The sequence below is a fragment of the Toxorhynchites rutilus genome, chromosome 3 (assembly GCF_029784135.1).
Source record: "Toxorhynchites rutilus septentrionalis strain SRP chromosome 3, ASM2978413v1, whole genome shotgun sequence".
In the NCBI taxonomy this organism is placed as follows: domain Eukaryota; kingdom Metazoa; phylum Arthropoda; class Insecta; order Diptera; family Culicidae; genus Toxorhynchites; species Toxorhynchites rutilus.
In genome coordinates this window covers 109892643-109914414 of record NC_073746.1, presented here as the reverse complement: position 1 = coordinate 109914414, position 21772 = coordinate 109892643, and the positions used below count along the sequence as shown (strand labels likewise).

General features: G+C 41.7%; 1 protein-coding gene across 3 annotated transcripts in view; it reads left to right on the top strand.

Moving 5' to 3' along the window:
• LOC129780566 (mucin-2) overlaps nucleotides 1–21772 on the top strand; it is a 437053-nt gene that overhangs the window by 394845 nt on the left and 20436 nt on the right. For 2 of the 3 annotated variants that reach the window (XM_055788949.1, XM_055788952.1), the window contains exons 6-9: nucleotides 4204–4412; nucleotides 4483–4529; nucleotides 4761–4958; nucleotides 5779–10608. In XM_055788949.1, the coding sequence (XP_055644924.1) occupies nucleotides 4204–4412; nucleotides 4483–4529; nucleotides 4761–4958; nucleotides 5779–10608 (5284 nt within the window). The remainder of the gene's footprint in view (nucleotides 1–4203; nucleotides 4413–4482; nucleotides 4530–4760; nucleotides 4959–5778; nucleotides 10609–21772) is intronic. The other variant, XM_055788951.1, reaches the window with a different exon arrangement.

The window sequence follows — 21772 nt, the reverse complement described above, 5'->3', positions numbered from 1 at the left end:
ACTCGCTGCAACTGCCTGTTGTCTTGATGTCCACGAACCGAAGGTGTTCTGTTCCGAATGCGGGTTTTCTCATCGTCGCGAGCAGCTTTGCCAGCTAACTCGATCACTTCGGCGGCCGAAACTATATAACGCCGGCTAGGTGGACTGATGCACTGGTACTAACGCGCTCGGCCTAGCTACCCTTGCGGGGAACTCCACACCAACACGGTTCGAGCGGGATTTTGCCTTTCCCTTCACTTTTCCTCCTTTGCCATGTCCAGACATGGCTGCTTGGGTTGGTTTGTTGATGTGTTGTGATGCGAACTGATGTGGTGTACGGTTTGAATGAGAATGATCGTTACGGCAGAGGAGCGGGGATTTTTAAGCTGACTGGCTGGCTCGAGAATTACGCATGTGTGAGACTGCAACCAATGTTTCGTTCATTTTTTTTCTTTTTCCTTTCCAATCGTGCTTCATTCTATTTCGCTGCTGCTCTGGTTGCCCGTTTTGGTCGGTACGATTTGAGGAGCACAAAATGGACCAATCAAAAATTGGCACATAGTGCATTTCGACAATGCTTGATATTTCACAATTATTCAATTATTTATCTCAGGAAAAATGAAATGTTATTCGTTATGATAGATGCGTAGATATATTTCCTATCAATTGAAGCAAAAACTTTTGCGATCTATTGAGAAATGCTCGAGTTATAACCGTTCCAAATCTTGCATTTTTTCCTACTTGTTCAGTACCTAGATTTCCATTTCACCCCCTATATCTTCCGGTTAGACGTAGTCCTACGTCAATAAATGATGAGTTTGTGCTCCTCGAACTGCACCAACCAAAAGGAGCGAATCGAGAAAATATCGCACATAACTCAGTTTCCGAAGAGAAGCGAGACATTAGGTCGCAAGCCACCCCCTGTGTGATTCTCTGCGAAACGATAAGTCATTTTCTAAACAGGAAGTAGTTTACACCATCAACCGAAACGAAGAACCTGAAATGAAGCAGGGTAGCAAAATTAAACCTAAAAAGTATAAATTAACATCAACAGAAATAACATTAACAGCAGTAACAACATCAGTATCAGCATCAACTTCGTCAGCAGCAGCAGCTAGCTGGTGCTAAAACAGAAGCAATTAATTCATCAGTTCTTTCCAGAACAATTTTCCTAAAAGGTTGCCACGTGAAGTTCAAGCATCTAAAGACACGTTTCCACCAGAGAACCGTTTTTGAACCGAACCCAACACACACAGTGATGCAATACTGTGCGGTTGAGACACCGCATCGATTTTCAGAGTGTCTTTTCATTTTTGAATCGCATACACACATTAGATAAAATCGATTTTTATAATCTTTCCGTCCGGGAAAAGATTGTGTGAAATAAAGAGTATTTTCGTGCCAATTGATGACTTTTTCTGATCGATCGTTCAAATTACATGAATTCGTGTATTGTTTCCGGGTTACAAGTGGCGTCAAAAAGCAGCACATTTCAAGCCGAAGGCGTTCTTCAGATGAAAGTTTAAGTTCAAATTCCCTGTTGTCGTTCTGCGAAAGGTGCTGCGTCGTATCATTTGAAGATTATTTTTTTGGGAATGATGTTTTTCGGAGCGTTGGCGAAGTGATTTTGCTAAGAGATACTGAGAAACTACTTGAATCTTCAATAAGTTTAGTATTTCAGAGTCGCTGTGGATAGCGAGCAATCAATAGTACATGTTAATGCTGAAGCATAGAGCTCATTTGAAAATATTATTGCTTCGTTGTGTTGAATTCGGTTTGCGCCACTCAGTGTAAGAATTTAGTTATAATATGGGAGTCCAAAGTGTCTCTTCTCAATGCCGAGAGCTCAGAATAAGTTTTCTAAATTTGCCTTTTCCTAAGCGAGGGTGAATGAATTACAGATCACTCTATCAATACTCCATCTCCACAAATCATCATTCACGATTCACAGACATTCAGCTGGCAGCCAGTCGACGGTGGTGATGGGACGTCCAAAAGGGTCTTTCTCAAGGCCGAGAGTTTAGGGCAAGTTTTCCCAATTGGCTGGAAAACTGGAAAATTGTTCGGTCTGGTCACCGATGTCTGTACAATACATGTCAAGAAAATTATTTAATTCTTGAAATCGGTGCTTCGAAAATAGTCAGATACGATGAGTGAAATAATGGAACATGTGCCGTAATATTCTATGTGCATATTTGGGGTTTTAGTTGACAGTTGGCTTAGTTGATAGAGCGTTATAAACCAATGTAAAAAACTTACATTCTTGGCAGAAACAAATATCATCTTCGGCAGAAAAAAAAATGCTGTTTCGTGTGCTGAAGGGTGAAATGAACAAATAAAAGCACCTTTTTCAAAAGCTTTAAAATGATTGCATGTATGGGAGCAGACATCTCTTTCTCTCAGACTGAACGTCAGCTTGGAATTGTATCCAAGAAAAAAGTCCGATCGATGTCAAGCGGGTATCGAACCAAGGTGGGTTGGAATGCAAGGCTGTTTTACACGACCCCACTATCCACATAGCCACTGGTGCTGTTATATAAATGCGTGATAAAATTACACTACATTATAAAAGGAAGTTGAAATGTGTTTTCTAAGAGTAAAAAAGAGACTATAAACGTGAACCTATTTCCTTTTCGGTCAGGGGCGTGCATGTGGCAAAGTATGCGATAAGGTTTAGTGCGTGCTCATTTGCAATGTGTCTCTTGTTCCGCTTGCTCATATTATTCTTGTATAGCTATGGCATATATTGGGTTGGAGAAAAAGAAATGTCGTATTTCTGATCGAAATTTTACGACTTAACATACTTAAAATTATCCAATTTAAGTCAAATATGCGTCATTTTGTTCGCAAAATTGTTGCCATTTAAAAGGCAACTTCACTATGCTCCCCTTATAAACCCCCTCCCCCCTCCTCCTTATTTGCAAAAAACCCAGACAGCCAGTTTTCGCAAGCCTCTTTTGAGACCAACTTAGTATCACCAAGAGCGTTTTGCATGGACCGTAAGAGATGATAGAGATGATAATCAGATGAATGGAACCAGGTCCGGACTATACGGTGGGTGCAATAGGACATCCCATCCGAGCTCCCGTAGCTTCTGGCGGGTCATCAAAGATGTGTGAGGCCGAGCGTTGTCCTGATGGAAAACAACACCATTCCTATTGATCATTTCTGGCCGCCTCTGGTCAATCGCCTGCTTCAAACGGTCAAGCTGCTCACAGTAGAGAATCGAGTTGAGGGTCTAGCCATAGTTGAGCAGCTCATAGTGGATGATTCCCTTCCAATCCGACCAAACACACAGCAAAACCTTCCTGGTCGTCAATCCGGGCTTGGCGATGGTTTGGACCGGCTTGTCGTATGTGATCCACTTTTCATCACCAGTCACCATCTTCTTCAAAAATGGGTCGAGTTCGTTCCGTTTCAGCAGTGCATCGCAGACGTTGATTCGGTCTAAAAGATTTTTTTGCGTCAACTCGTGTGGGACCCATACATCCAGCTTTTTTATGGAATCCAATCTTCTGCAAGTGGTTCCAAACGGTTTTATGGTCTATACCCAGTTCCTGGCCAATCGAGCGAGTGCTCACATGCCGGTCTACTTGGATAATATCAACGATTTTATCGGTTTCCACGACGATTGGCCTACCAGTACGGGGTGTATCTTCGACAGCCACTACACCAGAACGAAATCCATCAAACCAACGCTGTGCTGTTCGAATCGTTACAGTATCGGGTCCATAAACTACACGAATTTTGTCGACCGCTTCCGTTGCATGTTTTACCTCTCAGGTAGTAAAAACGTAAAGTATGGCGAATTTCTTGCTTGGTAGACTCCATCTTTGACGCGCTATAACTTGAGACTGAAATGGACAATCACAACACTGTCAAAACGACACTTGTAGCACAGGTTCGTCTTTAAATGGCCGTATAGTATGACCCGATGCGATAAGTACAACACAAGATATGTTTAAGTGTTGCCATATTTTGACAATATACGACATTTCTTTTTCCCCAACCCAATATTATACAAATGATGTACCAGTATGGAAGAGTTGCACATAGTCTGTTATATTCAAGCTCATTTAATGTAATGAATTAGGATGCCAAAACATGTGCTAAAAATTTATTTAAAGTGTAAAAGCCCTCATGATCCGACACACCGTACAAAAATCGATCAAGGAGATACAAATCAAATGCATATTTTGAATCAAATCGTTTGCTTTTCCGCAGAGTATCAACCACAGTACAATCAGAACAATCAACAATCGCCCCAACAGCCACAGAAGGCAATCGTATCGTCTACTTATCGTCCTACCGTAGTCACAACCATCGCTCCAACTTCTCAGCGGGAACCGTCAACGTACGTCACTTCTCCCAGAACTACCTACCAACAGCGCCCGTCCTATCAGGCGGATTATGATGATGCCCTTGTGTCACAGGTAAGTCAAAAGTTGTTGCACACCAACAAGTGATGAATAATGTCTGATTCAACGTTTTACTCATCCCCAGCTTGAAGATGATCGTTATAATCAGAAGCAGACAAACACCCAAATCAGGTATTTCATTCGATTTGTTTCATATTTTTTCACTGCGTATCTCTATATATTTTGAACAATGTTGCTTCTACAAATAAGTATACCGAAACGAAATAATTCTCTAACCAACTTTTTATGCCGTCCCTCCCCTCTTGAAAAATAAAAACAAAATACAAAACAAACCAATCTTCCCCTGTTCGGAACCGATTTGACTCATAATTTTAATGTGCGGGCCGTCCCAAATGCGCACAGAAACGAGTTGAACTCAATTTCTGACCGTCCGGTTTTGGTATCGTCAACGGTTCGTAACTATAACAGTCCAAAGTACCAGACCGCCTTCGTAACATCGCCCGTGCCGTTCTCACTCCCATCAACAACTACAGCAAGAACCACTACAACCACCTCGACCACCACAGCAACAACACCCGCTCCTCCACAGTACTATACAAGGTACAGCAAAAGAGAACCAAAAATGGCGTTCTGCTTCTATTGTAACTGTCAGTCAGCCGTCAGTCATGCCAACCCTGAAATCATCGCTTCAAAATTATCAACCAAAAAACGGATCATCGGTAGTTGTAGTGGAATCATTTAGAATAGCAAACACCGGGAACAAAAAAATACGGAAAGGAAATATTAGTGCTTGTCGCGTCATTTTCGTACTTCTAATACCTCTTCTGTCTATATTTTAGTCTGTGTGTGTATCCGTACGTCTTTGCAGCTTAATCCTCTGTCCTATTCCTCGGAAAAAATGTCCTTCAATCTATACTCCAACCTCCCCTTTATTTAACACTACAGTTAGCTTCCGCTTTCTCATTATCATTCCAACTTACGCGCAATCATCAGCACGAAAGACTACCAAACAAACAAAATGGGAGAATCATTCGTATCTAAACTGGTTCCAAAGAATCGCCGTTGTACACTAGCATGCCATTAATCAATACTACAGTCCCTCGAGATACGTACATATCCTACCCCCCCGAAAACCCAAAGCCTAGCCCATCTTCCCATGCATCTTATGTAACGCCCACCCAATACTTTCGTGAATAACAATAACTAATTGGACAAGTTGCATTATGGAAGGTGATCATAGTAAAAGAGATCTTTGGTTAATAGCTTAGTTGTTTGACAAAAAGAAACCTAGATTCCAAAAATCTCCGCTATGATCATCGCACCCGGTTCTCGTTCGTTTCTAATATCTGAATGTTTGCTTTCCGATACGTTTATCAAACACCATTTCTAAAATGCCAACCAATGCTATCTATTCCAACAGATCATCACAATTGGATGAACAAAGCAAAAAATCAACTCCCAAACCAATTATATTAACACTCGCAGCACGCGCGGGTCCCACTTCCACCTCGACGGAGAGTCCCATCCTAGTGTCCTTTTCCCCGTTTTCCTACACACCTCGGTCCCCCAGTTCCGGATCGAGTATCTACAAACCCACGACAAGAACCACTAGCACTACCAGCACAACCGGTCGCTCCCTACCTTTCGACAGTGACGGCAAACCTTTGTCCCGAATCCCTCCGGAAATAAAATTCCATCCCATCCCAGAGGACAGCTACTATGACGACGACGATGATTATCCGCTTAGCAAAACACGTTACGAATATGACGCTCGGGACGAAGACAGCAGCAATGATCAGTCGAACAAAAAGTTCATCACACAAAAGTTACTGCCAGTCAATCCGCCATCCTCCAATTACACTTCGGGTGGGCTCCGTGGGGACAGTCCCTTCTCGTATGATAAGCCTAGAAACTACTTCACCTACTCATTCAACAGTAGCCCTGAGCCACTGAGGTCACTAAGCTCTACAACCGAGACCACGACCACGAAACCTACGACAACCACTAGCGCTACTTCTACTACCACAACTACAACTACTACTACCAGCACCACAACCACAACACCACGCCCTGAAATACAAAAGCAAAACGTTCATACCTACGTCATCTCCGACATACAGCCAGAGAGTTTCAAGGCACACAAACCGGTGATTCCCCTGACGCGGGTGCCGGCTATACCTGATTATGATAGCTATTTGAACCCAAGTATTCGCAGTCGCGGTCAAAATACCTTTCTCAAGGCTCTCGGCACTACACTTTCCGCCACTCAGCAATCCACTATCGCTACATCTACCACATTCGCACCAGTTTCTGCTTATTCCACTGCTAGACCATTCAACGCACAGGACACGATCAAAACCATCGAAGTCGATGGCTCGCAGTTTGTCGAACCAAATTTTACTCTGGTGCGCCCTAGCTCTACACAATCACCTCGTTATATTCTTAACTCGGACGATTTCAGAGTTAACGGCAGTAAACATCGGTTGACGCTGGGTTCAATCTTCGGCCATGGATCATCAACAACAACGACAACAACGACGAGGACTCCAATTCTATCCTCGTCTACACGTTACGAACCTCGGCCAGAGTATTCGAACGACAGCAAGGTTCCTCGAGTTCCCTCGGGTAGCTTCAAATACGAACCACAGACCACCGAGAGACCGGTAACCCGGACTCCGATATATGATATCAGGACCGAGCACATACTCCCAAGCTCTACCCAATCCCCACGAACCGCTGCAAAGTCCGAAAATTCCAAGACGAACCAGACAAATCGGTTGCCGGTAACTTCCACGCTCAGCCCTAGTGCGGCTCCAACGCGAGTGACATACTCATATTCATCCCCTCGGTACGAAATCGGTTTGGATCAAGTCGACTACAGGAAAACTGTGCGACTGTCCTCGATGTACAGCAAACCCGAGGAACACACAAGCTCCACCGTAAGACCCACGACAAGCGCGCCCAAATATGAAGTCAAACCCGACCAGTTCGAGGATCACAAGTCTATTCGCTTGACTCTGGGCACAGTATTCGGTGACAAACCTCGTCTAGGGTTGTCAACGGTGTACACTAAACCCGAAGAACCTATTAGCTCCACAGAAAGATTCACTACAACATCTGCTCCAAGACATCAAATCAAACCCGACCAATTCGAGGACGGCAAATCCATTCGCTTGACACTCGGCACCGGGTTTGGCGGAAAAACTCGCTACGAAATCAGCCCAGAACAAGTTGACTACAGGAAGACCATTGGGTCGTCTGTGTATACTAAACCTGAAGAGTACATTAGCTCCACGGAGCGTTCCACCACTAACGCACCCAGATATGAAGTCAACCCCGACAAAGTCAGTCCAGATCAAATCGATTATAGGAAAACCTCCAATTTGACATCGGTGTACACTACACCCAAAGAATTCGTTAGCTCCACCGCAAGGCCCACGACGACTTCGCCCAGAAATGAAATCAAACCCGTCCAACTCGAGGACAACAAATCTATTCGCACAAACACTCGCTACGAAACCAACTCAGAGCCAAAAGATTATAGAAAACCCGTTGGGTTGTCTACGGTGTACACTAAACCCAGAGAGTTCGTTAGCTCCACTGAAACTCCCACGACGAATCCGCCGAGATATAGGATCAAATCCAACCAATTTGAGGATAACGAATTTATTCGTGGAAAACCTCGCCCTGAAATCAGCCCAGATCATAATGATTATAGAAAGATCGTGGGATACACCAAACTCGAAGAGCACACCAGTACCACTACATCTTCCCCTAGATATGAAGTCCAACCCAGTCAATTCGATAACAACAAATCAATTCGTTTAACGCTGAATGCTGGCATCGGCGGAAGACCTGCCATAACGAAAGGAACAGTAGAGGTAGTAGAACTTACAACGCCCAGCCCCAAATATTCACACTCGAGAGTGTTTGATAAGGTGACATCCACCACCACTGAACCTACGACTACAACAACGGGCAAAGCGCTGCATTTCGTGTCAAGTTCTACCACGTCTCCGATACGCTCGCGTTACTACCAGAATCGGGCCGAAGCCACTGCATCTACCAGACTTAGTAGTCGACCCGCTAAAGTGAGCTATCTCGATACGGACCCAACCTCACCCAGTGAATGGATTGCCTCATATCCGGATAATGTGTTCTCGAAACCTCAAACCAATACCCTCCAGGAGCAAGATGAGCAGGAACTGGACGATTCCTACATCCCATTCAAAGCTGAAACCGACTTTCTGGATCAGCTAGAAATCAAAACATTGCCACCTACACGTTTTCCACCGAGAACAACCTCAACACCACCCCCATCTAGCACCTTTGATAGTAGAAAAATTTCCGAGGCAGTACAAAGTTTCACCTCTCGGGGACAGATCTTCAAAGATACTCTGAACAAAACATTCGCACCAAGCACTTCTACACGCCTTCTCGTATCACCGTTCAAAAGCCTTGAAGTGCAACGACAAATGACCTCATCGGACAAATCGTTAATTTACTCTACACCTAGAGTGATTTCTAACACCTACCGAGTTACTTCCGAAGCACCTCGTGAATCTTCTTTCAGAAGTTTTTTCTCGATAACCGCTCCATCGAAACTAACCACCTTTGTAAAGCCCACCACTACACCTGCTACTAGAACAACGCATGATATTGCAACTACTTTCACAACTTCTACTACCACAACTACTACTCCTGCTCCTATTACCACTACCACTACTTCTACCACCACCACCACTACCACCGAGCCAACTACAACAACCTCAAGCACAACTCCTTCCACCACTACCACAACCACAACAGAGTCTACCACCAGCACGAGTACTACCCCACTAACGTCAAGCAGTACCTTAACGTCTTCGACTTCCGCTGCGAGCACAGAGGACTACACTGCCACTAACGCCCCCAAATCTACCGAAGTCTACCGAGGACGGTACCGTCCAATGTTCACTTTCATAAAACCTGTCGAATCATCCGACGAGGTAACCACCCCTCGCTATCGGCACCGTAGCCGTGGTCACTTAAGACGAACATACTCTCGGCTGCGGCCAACGGCCGCGAAAGCCACCCTTAAACACGGTAACGCAAACGCTAACCTGACTTCTACCAGCACTGAAACCACGGTGCTTTCCATATCTTCCGAGTATCCCGATCGCAAGGTGACCCTTTCCGTGTCGCCTTCGGTCTCCTCTTCCACCGGTTCATATGCGAACCGTGTTCGTACCGCCGAGTCACGATCTCGCGACGCTAGCGATGACGTTTCTTCGACGAATACAACCCATTACAGGTCACGTTTTAGTGACGATAATGCTGAAGTGTACAAAAAGAATATAGCTCCCACGGAGAACGTAACAATTAGCACAGAATCGGAACCCGTTGATGTGGTTAAGATCACAGACAAGCCAGTGTACTACACTCGTTTCCATTTAACCTCGACTGAATTGAACACATTTAGGCCTTCCTCCAACAGCGAGACTGAGTCAACGACGAAGAAGTTCCGTGCGACCGTAGAGATGCCCGAAATGAACATACCGACCGAAAAGGAACTGCTGTCGTACCAGCAGGAGGACAATACCAGTAACGAAGAGGACGATGAGGACGAAGATGAAGATGACGAAGTCCCGCCCGAGGAGGATTTGGCGGATTACTCGTACCAAGAGTCGACCACTGTTGCTCCGACAACCACCACGACTGCTAGAACCGCTACCCAGTACAAACCTCTTTACCGATCGTCGAGACGTTACACCACTACAGAGCCGACGACCACTACCACGACGAGTACCTCCCCTCGGTATACATCGAGCTCCAGCACCCAGCGATTGCCTTCTACCACCACCTCGACAACTGTAGCACCAAGTACACAACGCTCGACCACCACCTCGACGACGTCGACGACTACATCAACGACAACAACGATGACGACGACGACGACGACTTCAGCCACAAGTTCCACAAGCCACAGTCCGAGTACGACGACGACACCAGACGAACCAACGCACGAAACAACTTCAAGCTCCACTTCCAACACAACACATACCGCTATCACCACCACCACCACCCCTCGCTTACCCACAACATACTCCATGAACAAGCTCCCACCGCGCGCATCCAGAGTCAATAATGCCATAAAGACCACGATTGCGGCCGCACAGCTGCCACGCCGATATAGCAAACCGTCAGCCGGGAAAAGCATACAATGTACAGAAAACTCGCTTTCCGCCAAGTGCAACGAAATCCCGTCGAGGTACTGAACCAAGCAACAAAAATAGAAAACAAAAAAAAACCACAATCAACCACATGTTTGCTATCTATCTTAACAACAACAACCCATTCAGGCAAAACCAACACAATCGATACCAAACCTGTGCCAAATTCAAGTGAAAGTATTTAGTATCGTCTAATAACACCGATAAGCGCAAATACCACCGCCAAATCACCAGCTGCCACATGAGCCCACTATTTCCACCTTCACCCACTCTTCTCACACAACTTACCGTAGTAGTTTGCAAAAACCACCACCACCATCCCGCCCTTTTTGGCAATCGTTGCAGAGGTTGCAGAACTCTCTAACCTCATTCTCACATATTATGTTCTATATCCCCCGCCCCACTGGCCAATAGTTGTGTTAATTTATAGTTGTGTGTTTGTGTGGGTGAGTTTACGGCTAACCCGACAACCGGATACATAGTAGTAGTTGGTGGAGTGTTCAGCCTGTTCAGCTCTTCTCGGGACAAAGAAGCTTTTCGAGTGAGGGATTGCTTTTGGAGAGTGCCATATGTTAACTGTAGTGTAGAATATCCAGCCAGTATGTTATCCATTCCACTCGATCCAGGTGGACGAGGGAGACATGAATCGAACCCAGATTGTCCTTGAATGTGCCAGATAATTCTGAGCCCTCTGCTTTGCGCTTTGGCTGCCCACTGGTGCTTGTAGATTACATATACTTAAACGGGGGTTGGTTGAGTTCGGTGATTAGTATCGTCGTTTTTTTTAATTCATCAGCTGAATGAGTACATTTCCTGGGGAAGAATAGCTGAAAGGGTGAACTGATAAAAACGCTTGGACTGAATTGCTCCGAAAGGTATCCGAAAATCTGGAAGGATAAGGTAATTCTTAACAGACTAGAACAAAAAGACTATTCAGAGGATCGAATGTTCAGAACAATAAATTTAATGGTTTACATACATTAAATTTAATCAATCATGACTTATTCTAAGCGTCATCTACTACTTCATTCCTAGGTGTCCTAAGTGTGTAAAAAGTACAATTTTTGTAATTGTATTTAAAAAAAGAGTAAGAAAAAGAAAAACTGCGGGACTGCCGTAATCTCGCGAAATGACCAAAATTGACATTTTACTTTTTATGTTATAGATCGATAAAGAATACCAAATCCTTTCAAACGACTACGAAGTTTTAAAGAAATATGAAAAAATAACCCCGTAAAAGCTTCAAAACGGAGTGGCGTAAGCGCCATTTCCCTTGTGATGTGACGTAATTTGATTGTGATGCGTTGTGATTTTTTATCTGTTCTGATGACATAGAATGAACGAACAGGGGCAGCAAATTTCACATAACAACATCTTCCATAATGGACGTTTAGCATAATGAGAATCACATGCCTTTTTTCTTGTGAAAAAAACACAAAATAGTCGATCCACATGAAGTGCTACATTTATAATAGCATTTTTGTTTTAGACCTACGAATCATGTACTTAGAAGCTCTGTTTAAAAGTCTCGTCAAATATTAAAACTCATAAAATCAAACTCATCTTAAAAGAAAAAAAAATATCCTAGATTGAAGTGTATTGCTGTTCTCACGTATTGCACATAACGATTGTGACTAAATACAGTGACGTCTCGATTATATCACACCAAAAAACATTTCGCGTGATAAAATGGAAACGTGATATATTCGAAAAAGATATTTTTATTAAACGAAAAATCTTTTTTTCCCTCCAATATGTATGATTTAAACATTTTTTCCGTGCAACATGCAAAATTTATAGCAAAACATGTATTACAATATTTATCACATGGAATCGCAAAACAACACAGTAAAACATGATATAACGAAATTATAGTTGCAGTGCTTTTCTCATAGCAATTTTTTTGTTTTCTCGAAGACATTGTGTGAAAGACATTGTAGCTAATTTTAAGTTATTTCGTTCTTCCCATTCTATCGTATTATTCAAATTTAGAACTGAAGTTGTGTATGAATTGCATTCTGTTTTTCAGAGCCGCTATTCCCGATTGATTACTGTAACTATTCTTCTTTTTTTCTTCATCTTCATCCAGTGATCATCCATGATCAGTAATCATAAATAAGGTGTATACAGAAATTCTGTCTTCATTAACCAAATACATATTTGTTTTGGACCACATAAAATGGCTTCCAAGATTTTGTGATTGCGGTTGACGTGCTGCCAATATTAAATTTGCTAGATAATTGAATGTTATTATTTTCAGTGCCTTGTCCAGTATTTCTGAATTTAGCATGATTGGCATTTCTAATTTTTCTCGATATATTACTTCTATGTTTTGGATTTGTCCCTGATAATCATTCCGTTGGCGTTGGACAATCTTTAATCAATCCATCGCCAGAGGAAATTTCATCCCCACAAGCAATGGTGCGCAATGCAGTTATCTCTTATCGGAATGCCCCTAGGTTGTAGTCTTTTTCGGGAACTTCCAGAACAAACTGATTTTAGAAGCATTCAAGAAATAGTTTCCGCTTTGAAACATCGAGAGTTCTTCGATTTTTCAATTATCAGCAATGGATGTTTATGAGTACCATAAACCGGGGGAAAATTGATCACAGTTTTCAGAAAAATCTGAATATTTCCGAAAGTTTTTGTTAGATGTATATCCAATTATTTTGAAAATCAGTACTGGTGCTACGGTCACAAAACATTATGGAGAGCTTCGCTCAAAAAAATCTTCAAGTGTTGTTTTCGAAATATTTTATCGTAAAATTTCAAAATGTAGCTTCGGGGTGAAATTGATCAATGTATGTTTCTCGAGATTTTCTAGTGTCATATGCACAAAAATGTATAGAAAATAAAAATTTTCTTCGCCTGCGGTCAATTGAATGATAATTCAAGGGTTTGAGGATACAAAAACCTAATTGAATCCACCTAAAGGTGTGGTGCATGCCTTTCCATAACTCGATTAAAACACTGATCTGCAGGTCATCCGGAGACCATTCGTATTATTCTAATGTGTCCAAAAACCCTTGAAAAGGCCACCAATGAGCTAGTTTTGAGAAACCAAGACGTTCAATATGTCGCATGATGGGATTCGGTTCTGGTCGTTCGTGGTGCTTTTTTGCAAAATAGTTTTCCCTCGCTTGTTTGAATAGTAATAGTAAGTATTTGATTACTTATTCAACTCATCTTATATCGGCTAATCATCGGCTAGAAGTGAATCAATATTAGGCTGTCAAAAAAGTCCTGCGGTATTTTTTTTAAATTTTCATTTGTTCATAAAATTAGTTACAATCATCTGTTTTAAGTCAAATATGCGCCGTTTTGTTCGATGACTTGTTCCCAACGAGATGCCTACTTCATAATACCCCTGTTATAGAAGCTCGCTTCCTTATTGGCAAAAAACTTGGATAGCCAATTTTCACAGGCCTCTTTTGTGGCTAACTTCTGACTACCTAGCTCGTTCGCCATGGACAAAAACAGGTGGTAGTCACTTGGTGCAAGGTCCGGACTAAAGGGTGTGTCACATCAAATTGCATCACTGAAAAAACGCTGTAGAAATTTAATTTTTAGGAATTATATCTTCAGCTTCCGCTTATTATCAGATAAGAGTGTATAGATCACGTTGGCCATGCTTCACTGTCAATTTTTCGTAAATTTGGAAAAATGTCGTCGAACGAAAAAGAGCGTCGTGAATTAATCCTGTGCACTCATTTCGAGAATCCGGAGTTGTCACATCGGGACATCGGTAAGATGCTGGGAATCGTCCAATCCACGGTCAGCAGAGTACTAAAACGATACTTCGAGAACCTAACCATCGACCGGAAGGTGAAGAACGGCAAAAATGGATGCTCCGTCAGTGAAAAAGATCACAAGCGCGTAGTTAAGCAGTTTAGACGTGATCCGAGAAGTTCGGTCCGGGATGTCGCCAATAAGCTGAATTTGTCAAGTTCATTCGTCCAGCGGACCAAGCAGCGGGAAGGCCTGCGTACATACAAGGTTCAGAAGGCTCCTAACCGCGATGAAAGGCAAAACATGGTGGGGAAGACGCGAGCACGGGAGCTGTACACCGAAATGCTGACGAAGCCGCATTGCCTGGTAATAGACGACGAAACCTACGTCAAAGCGGACTTTCGTCAGCTGCCGGGCCTGTTGTTCTTCTCCGCAGAGGACAAATTCAGCGTTCCGGAGGAGATTCGCAAGCAGAAACTATCCAAGTTTGCCAAAAAGTACATGGTGTGGCAAGCGATCTGCTCTTGCGGAAAGCGGAGCGCCCCCTTCGTGATGACCGGCACGGTAAACGGGCAGGTTTACCTTAAGGAGTGCCTACAGAAGCGCTTACTACCACTATTGAAGCAGCACGAGGGCCCGACCATCTTCTGGCCGGATCTCGCTTCGTGTCACTATTCAAAGGACGTGTTGGAGTGGTACGAAGCCAACGGGGTCACCTTCGTGCCAAAGGAAATGAACCCGCCCAACGCGCCGGAGCTTCGCCCAATAGAGAAATATTGGGCGATTATGAAGCAGGCCCTCCGGAAGAACCCAAAAGTTGTTAAATCGGAGGCGGACTTCAAGAGAAAATGGATTTCTGTTAAAAAAAAACTACAACCTGACGTTGTACAGAACCTTATGGACGGGGTAAAGAGGAAGGTGCGAGCATACAGGCTTGGGCTCGAAGTATGAATAAAAAGAAAATGCCAAAAGTTGTTTAATAGTTTTTATTTTACTGTTTAAAATTTTCAAAAGGATCGGTCTACTGGGCGAATTTCTACAGCGTTTTTTCCGTGATACAATTTGATGTGACACACCCTTTATACGGCGGATGCAAAAGAACCTCCCATCCGAGCTCCTGGAGCTTCTGGCGCGTCACCAAAGAAGTGTGTGGCCTGGCGTTGTCCTGATGGAAGACAATGCGGCCTCTGTTTATCAAAGATGGCCTCTTCTTCATGAGTGCTACCTTCAAGCGGTCCAGTTGTTGGCAGTACAGGTCCGAATTGAGCGTTTGGCCATAGGGAAGCAGCTCATAATAGATTATTCCTAGACAATCCCACCAAACACACAGCAGAACCTTCCTGGCCGTTAATGAGGGCTTGGCCACCGTCTGAGCCGCTTCAGCGGGCTTCGACCACGACCGTTTGCGCTTCACGTTGTCGTAAGTGACCCACTTTTCATCGCCAGTCACCATCCGCTTCAGAAACGGGTCGATTTTGTTGCGATTCAGCAGCGATTCACATGCGTCGATACGGTCAAAGATGTTTTTTGCGTCAACGTGTGTGGCACCCATACATCAAGCTTCTTTGTGAATCCAAGCTTCTTCAAATGGTTAATAACGGTTTGATGACTTATCCCCAGCTCTTGGCCGATGCTACGGCTGCTTCTATGCCGGTCTTTCTCGGCTAACTCAGCGATTTTGTCGCAATTTTCGACGACAGACCTTCCAGAGCGTGGCGCATCTTCGACGACCTCTACACCAGAACGAAAACGTTGAAACCATCGTTGTGCGGTGGAAATGGAAACTGTATCGGGTCCATAAACTGCACAAATTTTATTGGCAGCTTGAGATGCATTTTTGCCTTTGTCATAGTAATACTGTAAAATATGTCGGATTTTCTCTTTATTTTGATCCATATTTGCGACACTATAACTCACGAACGACTTAACCAAACAAAACACTGTCAAGAACTATATTATAGCGCGCAAAAATACCTTTGCAACAAGCTATAGTATGACTCGATACAATGAATACAACTAGAACTACGCGCTTACAACGACACCTCGCAGAACTTTTCTGACAGCCTAATATGTTTAGCGTCTATAAATATTGTTTTGATGTGTTGAAAATATGTTTCTTTACAATAGTTAAAAATGAAAACGAAAGTGCTATTTAGAAAAATATTAATTTTTTATACAATTTAATAAGTGATTCGTTGATAGCCATTGACAAAAATAACCTTCAGATGATTATTGAACATGACAAACTCAAAAGGTTTAAAATTAAAATGCATAATACCTCTGAACATTTATGTTTGTATTCAGTAATACGTTTGATCAATTTCATCCCGGTGATCCATTTGCCCCCGGATGACGGTACCAGAAAAATTGAAACATGAAAATTATCCGGTGTTTGCCGAATTGTTGAGCGATTTGTGATTTGTATTTTTTTCCCCATTAGCGATATATCGCCTTATTGTCAATACACAAGAATAAATCTATTACAAAAAAAAAAGTATGACTGTCTCTTCCACGACTCAAACTGGGAACCGGCATAGGTCGTGCGTCTCATTTCACACAATCGAAGAGAAAGTTGCTCATAATTATTCATAGTTTTTGGTTCTGAGCTCATGAAAATAATATGCCTTCAAACTTTCAAAGAAATAATGTGGTATACGACACAAATCCATCAGTAAGAATTTTTTCCTTGACGACTCATGCTACAAGGTCGAAAAATGTGTAGAACTCTTCTTCCTGATGCTTCCTTATGCTCCGCTCAATGGTGGCATTTTGGAGAAAATAATTGGAAACTGATTCCCTATGGAAATACGACAACCGCCAACGCAATTAAGATTCGCTGTTTCCACAACAAACTGGCGTTGGTAACATAGCTCAAATAAAACTGTTTTTTTTTTTTCAAAAATCCAGGCAATGATTTTCGTAATGCACGCGTGGTCTGATAATAGGGGAACCCGGGGCAAGAGTACCCATCTGATTATTTTGCCTATGTTCATCTTTTACAATTATTTAACTACAGAACTTTGGTTCTACAGATACTGCATATATCTCACATATTATCAGCCAGGACCTTAAATATTTTTTATTGGAAAACAGATAAATACTAACTGAGCTCCTTACAACTGCAATCTATATAAAAACGCACAGGCGCAAATTAACGTTAAAAATTAAAAATTAAATCAGTTTCTATATGTTTGCATGACTCCACCCATAAATACAAATAGAATAATAATTTTTCTTCAACTTACTGTATGAACTAATTTAAATCGTACGCATTTAATTCAATAAAAAATAAATTTGTTATCTTTCAACATCCGGGGCAAAAGGAGCCATTATTACCGGGATAAAAATGCCATAGTCGTAACCTCGAATTCGATCTGTCAAACGCATATAGTGTAATCGTGGTTGTGTTTGTTGTGGTCATGGTTTGTAAATATGAACGGATTTCGTTCCGAAACCAGTGGCAGATGGAAACTATGGTTGTTGCCGTACATTCTGCAAATCATGGAGACGAGCTGCGGAGGAATATAGTTTGCCCAGAAGAACATTGGCCGAATATGTGCAGAAGTTAGGCCGTTTTAAAACTGTGTTTTCTAAACAACAGGAAGACTAACTCGTGAGTCACATCCTTAATATGCAGAAGTTATTTTATGGGCTGACAACACACGACATCCCGAACCTAGGGTATAAAATCGCAGAGTGAAATAATTTAGATCACACTTTCGACAAAACATCCAAATTGGCCGGAGAAGATTGGTTTGCCGGGTTTCGTGAACGCCACCAGAACTTGAGTTTGCGTTCTTTGGAACCACCGTGAATTTCACAGTGCTTTTTTCATCAAAAATTATATTTTTATAAGATTGGCACTCTTGCCCCGTACTGGAAAAATACAAGCCAAAAACATCATTTTTGTAAATGAAACATTTTCATAGTAAACATAACTTTTGAACAATTTGATGCATAGCTACACCTAAATAGGAGTATAAAAGAACAAACCAGCAAAAAAAGGAAAAAAATAACAAAAGAGCATTCAAAAATGCGTATTAGCTTAAGGTGGCACTCTTGCCCCGGGTTCCCCTACCAAGCCGTGTATGAATACATATAGAGGGGCTTCATGAGCTTGAACTTGCATAAGCGTGTGTCCCAAATTTACATGACGCATATCGTAGACTACTTCTCATGCTCAGCCGAACAAACTGAGATCCAAAATGAGATTTAATGATAGGTCCCAAATCCAAACTCAGTTGACTTATTTGCCAAATGTGGCTTAGAAGTAGGCAAACCGGTGTACTTCATTGAGCTGCTCAATTGCTCTTTTTGACGTAGGATTACGTCTCTCGGGAATCATTTGAGGGGTACAAAATTAAATATCGGTTGCGTCATCAGAAACCCTGCAAGCGGTGTATATTTTTCAAAGGCATTAGAAACCAACATTCAACAAATATCGTAACGTAATCCTACACCAGTTATGTGGTCGTATCTCGGACACGGCCTTTTAACTTTTTTTAGAAGTGGTTTGTTAACATATGAAAAAGAAGAAGGATACAAAAATATAACATTCAAAATAACATTTGATGCAAGGAATAACCTAAATTGTATGTTTTCTCTAAAATGTTTACATCGTAGTTATTTTCATTGCATATTTTGATTCATAAACTATATTTTTTCAATGTCTTCTGATGAAATCAATTCAATCTTTTGTTGCAGATGCAATTCAATAAAGCAGCATGACATCATGGAAACTTGCCCTTGCTCGTGTTCAGAATTCTAGACTAGACATGGGGAAATCAGGGTAAAATCGACCCTAAGGATTTCCATATATTCGCAAGATCTACCATGTGTCTTCGACTTCAAATCGTTACAGTACCTCTCTTCAACTGTTTATTAACCATTCTACAGTATCTGTTGATCATTTTTTGAGTAGAACGAACGAACGAAATTTGATAGAACAAATAAATTGATGTTTTCAAGGGGAAATAAATGGGAGCGCGGGTGAGATCGTCACCCTGTTGGGAAAATCCAACAACCTTGAAGAAAATAATACAAAAATTTTATAATAATTTCAAATCATTAAGAGGTTAGCTATATGCTGTGTGGACACTTTAAGATCCCAGCTTAAGCCTGGTTTAGAGTTCTCGTGAAGGTGAACTTGAACAGGTGGTGGAATAGTACGATCATTTCACGGTGAACTACATTGCGAACAAACAACTCAAAAAATCGTGGTGAATAGAACGTTTTTGTTCACGTTCACGTTCATATTAAAAGTTCGGCAGTAAACGTGAAGTAAATAAACATCGAGCTTCAATGAAGTAATTCAGATAAAATATACAGTTGTTCACGAATCAACCCGAAGCAACGAAGTTTTTCAACCCGTGCAGAGATCCGATTGGATGAAATTGCATCCATATCAAAATCTTTTTTGAAAACTTGAGAATTGCTGAACATATCCTTTTAAGCGGACCTTACACGGTCAATTTTATTGACAATATGATGACATTTGAGAGCATAATGACAGCTGAACATGGCCGACAACGCAGAAATCCGGATTTTCTTTCATATGGATGCATGATGATGACGTTTTACCTCACAGACTTCCAGACTGAGTTGCCAGATTTGCAAGCGGACATTCAATGTTTGTTAGTCTTTTTTGCGATTGCAATTAAAATTTATAAACTTCTGAAATTGTAGGAATCATAAATGAAAGCTTTTGGTTTGGAAAACTAATACAGTAATTTACATTTAATGCGACATGCCGAGGAACCACTCAGTGTCGCATTGGAGGCGATTTGACCTGTAATTGGACATTGAAGATGAGAGTGGTACAGCGTCGACGTCTGGCGGCGAATTTCAATGTGGGGCCATAATTTGGGCCCGAACTCGATGTTTACAAAAATGTCTAACTAAACGTGTCGCATACAGGTCTGTCTAATTAGAAAAATGTCGCATTAAATGTAAATTACTGTACCTGAAATAGCAAAATACAGTACTTTTCGCGATACAAATCAAAACCTCAAAGTAAACTGACAATGTGATGGTGAGAGAGTGAATGAAAATTAACAACGTCTTAGGAATTTTTTAACATTGAACTCGGTCATTCTTTGCGCTAGCCAGCGGGGCAGCCACTTTAGTCTAAGTTGTGTGTTTCTTCACAATCCGCTATAAAATTTGGAGAATGGGAAGATCTGGGAAAATCACAGGTGGAAAAACATCACGTGTTATTTCAAGTTACAGTAGAATCCCGATTATCCGCGAAGAGTCGGGATGATGTTTAAACATAGAAACTATGTTTCATCAATACAGAAATAGATACAGATACAGATAATCGGGGTACAGATTCAGATACAAATAATCGGGGTTCTACTGTCGTAGTCTTATTTATCGAATAAAAACATTTGCTTGCAGATAATATAATTTGCATATATTTTCGCAATCCAAAATAATCTGGTATCCCTGAAACTGAAAGGATCAGTCTGTATTTGTGAAGCGAGTATTATGATGTGTTTTTGAGAAGGAAAAACGAGTTTTAAAGTGTTAAACGAGTTTTAAATTATAAACGAAAATTAACTTTTCCAAATCAAATTAGTATTCTATATGAATGCAAATCACTTTTTTCTGCAAGTGTTGAGAAAATCCCATACAAAAATTGTATCTGAAACTGACGTTATATAATAATAATAAATTTTAGAAGGAATATCTGAAAATTTATAGAATATAGGTTAAGTTAGAGTTAGGACTATGCGCTTCAACTAATTAAATAATACCAAGTAGATATTTTCATTCAAATTTTACCAATTGAAAAATGCCTTTTAGCCTTCTAATCTGATGGAGAATAGTTTGAATCCCAAGCTGATAATGTCGCCACTAGCCATCGCGGATATTTTCGTTGTCTCAGGTTGAGGGCGACCTTGACCGTGTAAGGTGGCAAAATATTGATTGAGGTTAGATCGGATGTCGAAAGCCTAGCTGTCACGATATTGAAGACACTTATTGTCAATCAGTTTGAGCGTGTAAGGTGCCCATTACAGTTCACGGTGAATTAATTTTCAGAATGCTTTGAGACATTCGAACGTGAACATAAACGAGGAAACATTTTGACGTCTATATTCACCACTGTTTCCACGTTCACGTTCACCGAAGTCGGTGAACTATGGCGAGTTCACCAACATCTCGATTCCACGGTGGAAATTCAGAATCGTTGTGAAATATTGAATCAATCCACTTTTATCAATATGAATTGCGTTTAAACATGTTTTTGTACTAGAAAATGTTTCTTTCTATCGTTTCAAGATGTTTTCCTCGCGTTTTATATATGGACTGTTGAATTATTAATTAAAAAGTGTATGTCCGCGTTCACGTTCACGGGTAACCTACCTTTAGGTGAACATCCACGTGAAATGAGCCGATGAACGATAAACGAACGGATACCATAATCTCTGCCAGGCTTTTTTGTTGACATGCCCGATTCAACGTTGGTTT